The following is a 9,329-nucleotide window of genomic DNA, read 5'->3' as shown; positions in this document are numbered from 1 at the left end:
ATTATTAGCATATGTGTCTATGTATTTTGCATATGTTAAAACCAAAAAAGATTGAAAAAGAAAATATTCAAAAATATTTCTTGCCACAAGTCTTTGGAATATGTTTCCAAAGACTTGAAACCACATTCAGTGAAAAATTTGCTTCATATCTGTCTGTGTAATCACTGCATGGCATGGGAACTGCTCCACCCAAAACAAGAAACCACAAAGGGTTGTAAATGCAGCTCAGGCCATCAGAGCCAACCCCTCCCCCTCTGCTCCAATAACCACCTATAACTCCTACTGCCTTAGAAAAGCAGCCAACATATTAAATGACTCATCTCACCCCTCTTCATCACACCGCCCTTCATCAGAAAGAAAACTCATGAGTACGAGATCACATATTATCAAATTCGAGAACAGTTTATTTTCTGCTGTTATCAGAATGAATGGAAACTGTAAAATTAATCTGCCTTTGCACTATACCATATGATCTACCTCTGTATCTCCTTACTTCTGTACCGTCCTTTACTTACTTTTCTTTACGAGATGTCTTTTTTGACTGCTTGGAAATCAAACACTATTAATACATTTTGATACACACGACAATAAACTTGAACATTAACTTGAAGACACCTCAATTTCAGTCAAGACCATTCTCACTCTTCTATGTCCCAGCAAATGTAAATTAAATCTTTCCAAACTTCCCTTGGAAGACCACTTGCCCATGATGGGTAAGAGTTCAGTAAACCTACCCCAAACTGATGATCTCCTTCCTTAAACAATACTATAAAATCTAAATGTGATCTTAATGCCTTACTTAACTGAAGCATATCCTCTCTACTTCTGTATTAATTTGTTCCAGTGATAAAGTTATAACATTTCTGAGTTTTCTTAATGATTTTTTTTCCTGAATTTTCATGCTCACACATTATTATTCATAGCTAAATTTTGCTTGCTCACTTATACCTTGTTTCCTCCTCATGTTCTTGACACAACTTACTTTCCTCACTAAATTTGTGTCATCAGCAAATCCAGCAACTACAACTTCAGTGCCTTTATCTATTTTTTTTTTAATTGTAATAAATTGAGGTCCTAGCTGAGCACCCTGTGGTACACAATTCATTGCACATTTCCAAACCAGAAACAAAGACCTGTTTATGTTAGTCAGCCAATCTTCTATCCATGCCAATACATTATTTCTCAGCAACTTTTATTTATCTTAATAACCTTTGATATAATACTTTATCAAATCTTTAACCTATCTAATTATTCATTTGTTCTCTTTTATCCACAGAATGTGTTCCTTCTTCAAAGAAGGTATCTTAGCTGGTTTTATGTTGTTATTTGGTTACCAATATTGTTTGAAATTGCCTTCACAGTCCCTGTCTTTGCATTAATTGAAATATGCATCATTTTAGACAGTGGTGAGAGACACTCATGTGACCTCCACAGCCTTCATTGAACCTTCTAAGATTACACGGGGTGTGCTCAAGTGAGGCAAATTTTCTGGTGATATTTTGACAAACGTTAATATTGTCTCATGAACCCGTTGTGTTAATTTTCATCCAACTTTTTTTTACTATCATGACCTTCTTGTATGAAGCCTGTCGTTATTAGAAAAGGAAGCTCAAAAATGTTTAATTCCGTTGTATAAATTATTAACAAAAACTACACTTGTGTCATTTAACAACAGCGTTTGGTGACATCTTAGCAAAACTATCCATTTCACAGGAGAATTGATAAAAAAAAACAAATAGGCAAAACAAAAAAAACCCGAGTAAAGCATCAATCCAAACGCAAACGTATAAGTGAAGGTTTTAGGGCGGAGGTGAAAACAGATAAGAGATAAAGAGGCAATAACTTTACCAGCGTCCTGACTCCCGGATAGATTTTGTCAGCGGGCAAAGTGTGCGCAGTGCAGGGTGCCTACCATCAGGCACCGGTCTACTTTGTCCTGTGCAGCACTGAAATTGGGGCTGTCTCTTTGCAGGGGTTGAATGTGATTTTATAAATGACCTTCTAACTAATCGGAACAATTGAGTGATACGGCTTCTTGTAGCAACTACTTTCACATTTTTAATAGGGTGGCTACTGAGAAAGTCAAGACAAGTTAGGTCTACTTTTTTGTCATCTGATTGTACAAGTGTTCTCTGGTCCTCGGTGTGAGAACTCAAAAACAAATGTTTTCATGTCAGTTCAAGAAAGCTCGTGTTAATTTGATCGGATTGTGGTAGTAGCTCTTCAAAAGCAGTTTCATAAAGCCTATCTCAAATATTGTTGCATGTTTTAAAACGAACGCTCCATATGAAATTTGTTTTCTTCCTAGTTTTTTTGATTTACCAGGACCTAAGTATATCAGAGGATGAAAACAATTGGACGAAGATAAATTACCTGCGATACAACCCATAAATATTTTAAACGACGTTGTCCTTTCGGAATCTTTTGATATCAATATACAGTTATAATACATTTTAAAAGGTCAGCACTCTTCCATTCTGTCTCTCCTGATCGACAATTCACAACAGAGAGGCTAAATGTTTCAGTGTGAGAGGAGAGATACGTCGATAGATCGATAGAGTGGGAGGGGGTTGCTGGATGAGTAGATAGTAAACGTGTGAAGGACTGAACGAGGTGATATACGGGACTAATAATCCCGGCTAAAGGTTTCCACGGTTCTCTTTCAAAGCAAAATAAAACTTATTTTTAAAGACCTCACTTGGAATGCTATGTACAGTTCTGGTCGCTCTCAAACAGAAACGACGTCGAGACTTTGGAAAGGTTACAGAAGGTTTCTAAAATGTTGCCCAGTTTTGAGAGTTTGGACAAATTTGGATTGTTTTCTCTGGAGCATCAGAGGTTGGTGGTGGGTGGGGGAGATCTGATAGTTTATAAAATCACGAGTGGCACACAACAGACAACATGTGATTAGGAGAGGGGAGAGTGTTAAATAAGGTGTGCGGGGCAAATATTTTACAGAGAGAAATAGGTGTCTGAATCGGGCAGTTCAGGGTAGGGGTGGAAACCGATACAATAATTTTATTTAAGAAGTTTCTAATGTAAAGGGGATCTCACGAATATGAAGGGGGCATAAAGCGATTTTCTTGCTCGGTAATCTCTGTTCCAGAATATCTTGGCATTCTTTGGTATCCAAGCCTATCTGTATTTTGCTACCCGATAGCGGGGTCAAAGGTTCACGCATTTCTACTGTGTACTCGGGATACAGAATAAACGGGAGAAAATCAATACCTTCACCACGAAGCAGCATACTTTAGACGGAACTTTAGTTCAATAAGAGGTGTGTACGTAGACTGACAGTGAATGGCACCAGAAGCTTGATTAACATTGTTATTTCACAATCTCAGTTGCTGGTCAGGTGGGGAGTAATGGGTGCGGGGGAACCAAAACTATTTGCTGCGTTGAACAGAGGTCAGTAGTTGAAATAAAGCCATTTTAATCTGTATAAACCTGCTGTAAATCAACAATTGGCGTAAGGCTTATGTTGTAAACTGTTTCTAATCCATTGTTAGTTTTCTTGTTATACGCTACTCTGTCGAAGAAATAAAAACCTATCCTATGGCCTGGAAAAATGACGACATCAAAGATAAAAGTTAATAAATCGGAATAGCTAATTTTTTTAAAACTTTACTCATTTACATTTTTCTATTATACAAAAAAGTCGGAGATTAAGGATTTACCGAATGACACCCACCTGAAACAGCCGAACAGACCTATTATGGGTGTAAATTTCATCAACATGGATATATTTCGAGAAGTATGAGTTTGATTCGAATGGATCTGAGAAAAGGCACCTGAACCTGGAACTGTCAGGTTTCGCTTTCCATATATATCGCGTGACTGGCCGAATTCTTTCCCCGCTTCTGTTTTGTATATCAGTATTTTTGGTTTTGTGAGACCAATCCACCGGTCGCGGATGTGTCAATAATTAAATGTACTGAGTTTGGGAGAAATAGGTGGCTCATCAGAAAGTGCAACATTCCCAAAGGACGATGCAGACTGAGCGCGGGGAGGACGTTTCCCCTTGGCTGCAGAGGGCATCCCAAACGAGGGGTCATACTATCAGGACAGGAGATTAAAAATATAGGACTGAATAGCCGAGATTTTTTTTTCCACGCAGAGAGTGTTGAATTTGTATAATAATCAACCAGGGCAAACGAGGGAGGCGTCGCTGAATATCTAAAGAGGTGAGTAGATTTCTCTCTACAAAAGGCATGGGGTACGGGATGCAGTTGTAGGGAATGTTTTTGAGTTGAGGGATTAATTTAAAAATAAAATTGAAGTACAGGCTCGAAAGGCTTATTTTATCTGTTTCTTTGTTTCTCTGATCAAAAGAACTGTTCGGTAACTGATATTTCCATAGATATCAAACAAATTTGATATATACATTTACTTCCACACATGTAATTTACCACAATGCATTTACATTCCTTCTTACCTGATTTTTGGGAAAGAATCACTGTTTGTCCACAGTTCCTAGAAACAGTATAATCGATTTTTCGAACTGTCCGCTTATTCATTCTGATATAACTCTTTATACAGTACTTTAGAACTTCCTTCCCGAGAATCAGGATATTGCATTATACTCAATCTAATGGACAGAAACTTAGCAAGACTACATTTATCACACCATATTTTTTTGCCTATTACAATGGGTCAAATTGTAAGATTTGTTCTTCACCCACCAATCACTGACTTAATGATAATCACGTGACTAGGAAACAGGCCGTGGGTTTAAGACCAGGTGTGGCCGTTCATTATACAGGTACTTGAAACTAGGTTTATAGAAGTTCGGTGATAAGGTAGCTGCAGATGTTAAAAACGTTCTCAGTTATGGATTGCGAGGTGAACTACCATGAAAGTGCGTGCCAATACCAGGGGCTACAATATGCGCAGAATTCACCTGCCTGTATCTATGCCAGGAATCCACAGCCTGCTCGCCTCGTGTCGGGCTTCGGCGATTTGAACGAACCTAACGTGACGGACTTCACTCAGTATGAGGGTTTTCCAGATCTGAACTCGGGCTATTTTCCCCAGGTGAATTTCTTCAATTCTGAATACGGGGACAAACGTGAGGCTCAGGGGCGCTACCCATTTACTTGGATGAAGAACACGAAATCACATGCTTGGAGAAATCAATGGGCAGGTACGGTTTCAAGATAATCAAATATCTATTTGTTACCTGGTAAGATGAAAGAACATAATCCCAATATCCATTAACCATAATAACATCTCCACATTTTCTTACACAATGTAACGTTTGCTGAGAAACATTATTCATACTTAAACTTCACGCATATCTCGCGTTTAAATGTGTTGACTGAGTGCGATGTGTTTTTGTGTGTCCCCACGACCCCCAGCAAAAATAGATATATCATCAGAAATCTATTCAAGAAAGATTCCAACGGAGCCGAAGATGAGTGTAGCCAAAAATAACTTAAAAGTTCTGACTGTGACACATCAAGAGATTCCCTTTTTTTGTCTTGAATTATAAAGACCAGTTCATCCCGGATACCACATAATTTTAAAATGACCTTGTGCAACAAATAAGCAAAATGGTACTTTGTTGAATTCACGGTTGCTATGCAGTGAGGACTCGGACTTTCAGAAAAGCGGGAAATAGTGGATCAAGATCGAGTAACGTGAATACTCTTATCTTGCTCGAACGTTTGGCCGTCGGCGTTCACCTTATTCAAGTGGAAATAATGGACAAAAAAGCGATTTATAAAACGCCTGTTGCTACACGGTGGAGTGGGCCAGAAAACTGTCTCTCCCATGTTGCTTTATAAATAATTTTGCATCTTATTGTGGCACCAAATGCTAACTGGTGCTGGATGTCACAAACTATTGCAACGAGATCATTGTAAAAATGTCATTTATTAATTAATCAGAACAACAAAACCAATATTCCTCGTCCTCTGCACATTTCGAACGGGGAATCTTTCCGAAGTCCTGTTACATGATTTAAAAGGTTCTGGATTGCATAATATTATGCTGTAATGCCATAATTTCTTAGGAACTTCCTTCCCACCAATAGCATAATATTTAGTGACTTTTGATGACATTTGAAGAAACCATTAACTGTGAGAACGGAGTTTAAGTGTTACCTAAGGAAACCCTTGTATCAATAGAAAAAGAGCCATTGGGGTTAAAACTAGCGATATTAGAGTGTTAAAAGAGCACAGAAACAGGCCCAGCATACCCATGTCGACATCAAGTACCTGTATGTATAACAGAATACAGCATAATTTAATAGGGACGCATTCTGTTGAATTCATATTGCTTTTTACCCCATGCCTTTACACAATTTAAAGAAATGTCACAATTTCTAGAAATCTATTCGTCTCCTGATTTTATTCGTATTTTTATTCCCGTGTTTTATTATATGGGATTTATGAATGATCTAACAGAAAATATTCTGCTCAGCAACACACCTGCTCCAGTATTTCCTGGTGATTGTTATCCGAAGCATAGGGACGCAACTAACCTACCATAGTCCTAAAGTAGCGAAATTACTGAACCAAGTGTAAAAATTCAGATGATTAAGATAACATTATTTCTGCTAGAAATTGACCCCACCATCTTTCAATGGACCCCTCAATTGTCAAAGGTTTGCAAAAATAAATCCAAGCACTACTCCACAGTTGACAATAATGTTCGTTTTTACTTTTAGTTCTTGAAACCTTGACAGAGGCGTCCAGAAAATACAAACTTTATATATATTACAAATCAAATATCTTGACAATATTCACTGAAAGGAAATCATTTTATTTACTCACCGATATCTGAACAGGTACGAAACGTAACAGGAAGCAGTTTTTCGGTTCCAAATGAATGAATGTTGGTACTTTATACAAGAAAATTTAATGGCGCAAAAAATAGTCTGATTGTATTTTAGACTCTATTAAAATAGCTTGATTTCACGGTATACTTGTGCAGAATTGTGAACAATGTATGACATGCCAAAGGCCTTAGAAGCTTGGTATTCTTTAGTAAACGGTAATGACTTCTAGGACAATGGTAACATTAAACCTAAAATATAGATTCCATTAAACCCAGATATTAAGGAATATGGGCAACGTCAGGTAGCTTGAGTTAGATTACTAATCTACAACGATTTTACTTTATTGTGAACAAAAAGGAGTTGAGTTGCTAAATTCGCTCCTATTTTCTATATTTTATATCATATTGTCCAAGCTTTCAGAGGTATTTATGAGGAGGAACTTGTCATAAACAATGGATGCATTGTTAACTTTTCGTCACTTGGAATTTTGGTTTTAGGCTTTCTATAACAATAGAAATGCCACCCGGTGTTTCAAATCGTCCGGGTTTCCACAATTGTCCTGAAAACGATATCCTTTCCAGAGCAAAATTTGAAATCCTTGAGTTTCCGTGGATTTCTTAAAAATAATTGAACCAATACGCCACCTGCTACAAAGAGAGAAACGAAGAATCGCCTCACTCGAATGGATTAACGATTCTAAAAGCGCAAGAGAACTTCAAACCCTTTTGTTTAAGAAAAATAAAATTGAAAATTTTTTTTTTGGGGGGGGAATCAACCTCAATTGGGAGGAATTTTCAGTAATTTTATATCTCGTAAAGAAAGGAACTTGTCTATCAGGGTCCACAGCATATCCTGGGCGCTCTGGGTAGTTTGACTATCCAAAGTTCGCGGTCGAGCCCTCTTGGTTGTGATCGTGTTTCAGAACGGGGTTTGATGCTGTTATTGTTTAATACTGTGTATGGTTTCCAAATAGGTCCGATTCCACACTGAAGGTGAAACGGCCCCTCTGCTCAGAAGCATTTTTTAAATATATTGTTATTATGACACACGAGTAGATAGTCACGAGAAGAAGCTCAAAGTAAATCAAGCGATTTTCAGAATGCTTTGAGAGTAAACAAGTCCCTCAATTTTTTCCCCCCTGAAATCTGTCAGGGGAGGGGAATGGGATAGACAGCGAATAAACTCTTTTTTTTTAAAGTTCCTGAGATTTGACTTTCGTGAATGGTCAGTAGATCTTGAGACTGGGGGATTAAAACCTCAAATGTACGTGCCATTAAACCAGTTGCTTTCAGCGAATACTTGGTTTTCTTCCAGGCAACAACCATCCAGTGGACGCCGATGAAAACAAAAGGACCCGAACGGCCTACAGCAGAAGTCAGCTATTGGAACTAGAGAAGGAGTTCCATTTCAACAAGTACATCTCTCGGCCTCGGCGCGTTGAACTCGCAGCAATGCTGGATCTCACCGAGAGACACATCAAAATCTGGTTCCAAAACAGAAGGATGAAGTGGAAGAAGGAAGAGGCGAAAGAGCAAGCCAAAGATATCACATGCAAACCAAAGGCCACGCTACCCGAAAGCTACGCAGAAGAGTCGGAAGCGAGTTACTCCGAAGTTTCCCACAAAAAGACAAAAAATGATTTTTCTGTTTCGACAATCAACAACGAAATTGAACGTCTACTATCGACATAGTTTTTTAAAAAAACATATCCTCCTAAAATATATCGGTTATTGATATTCTATGCTGGTAAATGTATTACATGTTACATATTTAATATATTGCAAGAAATAAATGGAGCATTTAATTGAACGTAATGTGTTATGTTTTTTTATTATCTGAAAGTGGCGATGACCCTGGGTCCCGTTGGCATATTTGAAATGTTAAACAGATAGCAGTTCAAATGAAACATCAGCGCACCCAACCAACAACCACCAAGACAAGATTAATTGGCAATAAGAATGTAAACACTTCGTTTAAATGTGGATTTCTGGCTGCTGGCACACAAATATTATAAAACAGTCGGGGAATTATTCAAAGTTAATCGTCAATGATCACCAGAAGTGAGGCCGACTTACATGGCATAATTCAATCGCAGTCACGTTCCTTTTGAACTTATTCAGGACGCATTCGTTTTCAAATAACTTGGGGAATGAAACTCAACTTGCCCGATGTCTTCACAATTAATTTACTATTATTAATTTACACATTTACTATTTTCATGGAAAATTCATGGAAAAATTTGAGCGTTTCTCACGATCAATTAAGGGCTTACCAAAGTGGAAACAGGATTCGATTCAATTAACCAGTGATCTGGTGCATACTGAAGGGCAAACCCTCTCTTAATGTTTAAAATATAAACGTGATAGAAAAAAGCATGTTTAGATAGCAGAATTCGCAAACGCACTTTAAGCGAATAAATAATTGCATTTTCTAAACCAGATACACAATTGAATCTCATGACATTATTCTATGTCAAAATTATATGTCATTGGATTTGTGTATCATTTATTAAAATTGACAAAATATTATTATATGTCATTGGATTTGT

At 37.6% G+C, this 9,329-nt stretch overlaps 1 protein-coding gene across 1 annotated transcript; it reads left to right on the top strand.

Annotated features, from left to right (window-relative positions):
• Positions 1-4,809: 4,809 nt before the first annotated feature.
• Positions 4,810-8,522, top strand: LOC138756179 (pancreas/duodenum homeobox protein 1-like). The gene is made up of 2 exons (XM_069922799.1): positions 4,810-5,143; positions 8,096-8,522. The coding sequence occupies exons 1-2, from the start codon at positions 4,810-4,812 to the stop codon at positions 8,470-8,472; spliced, it is 711 nt and encodes a 236-aa protein (XP_069778900.1). The 3' UTR covers positions 8,473-8,522.
• The last annotated feature ends 807 nt before the right edge of the window (positions 8,523-9,329 follow it).

The sequence above is a fragment of the Narcine bancroftii genome, chromosome 3 (assembly GCF_036971445.1).
Source record: "Narcine bancroftii isolate sNarBan1 chromosome 3, sNarBan1.hap1, whole genome shotgun sequence".
Lineage (NCBI taxonomy): Eukaryota > Metazoa > Chordata > Chondrichthyes > Torpediniformes > Narcinidae > Narcine > Narcine bancroftii.
Note: the sequence above shows the minus strand (reverse complement) of the source record. Positions and strands in the feature narration are given on the sequence as shown.

Bases quoted from the DNA above. Each gene is read 5' to 3' on its own strand.
- LOC138756179 (XM_069922799.1), top strand. From the start codon at position 4,810: ATGTTAAAAACGTTCTCAGTTATGGATTGCGAGGTGAACTACCATGAA. The intron at 5,144-8,095 runs GTACGGTTTCAA...GTTTTCTTCCAG, and splicing joins TTGGAGAAATCAATGGGCAG to GCAACAACCATCCAGTGGAC.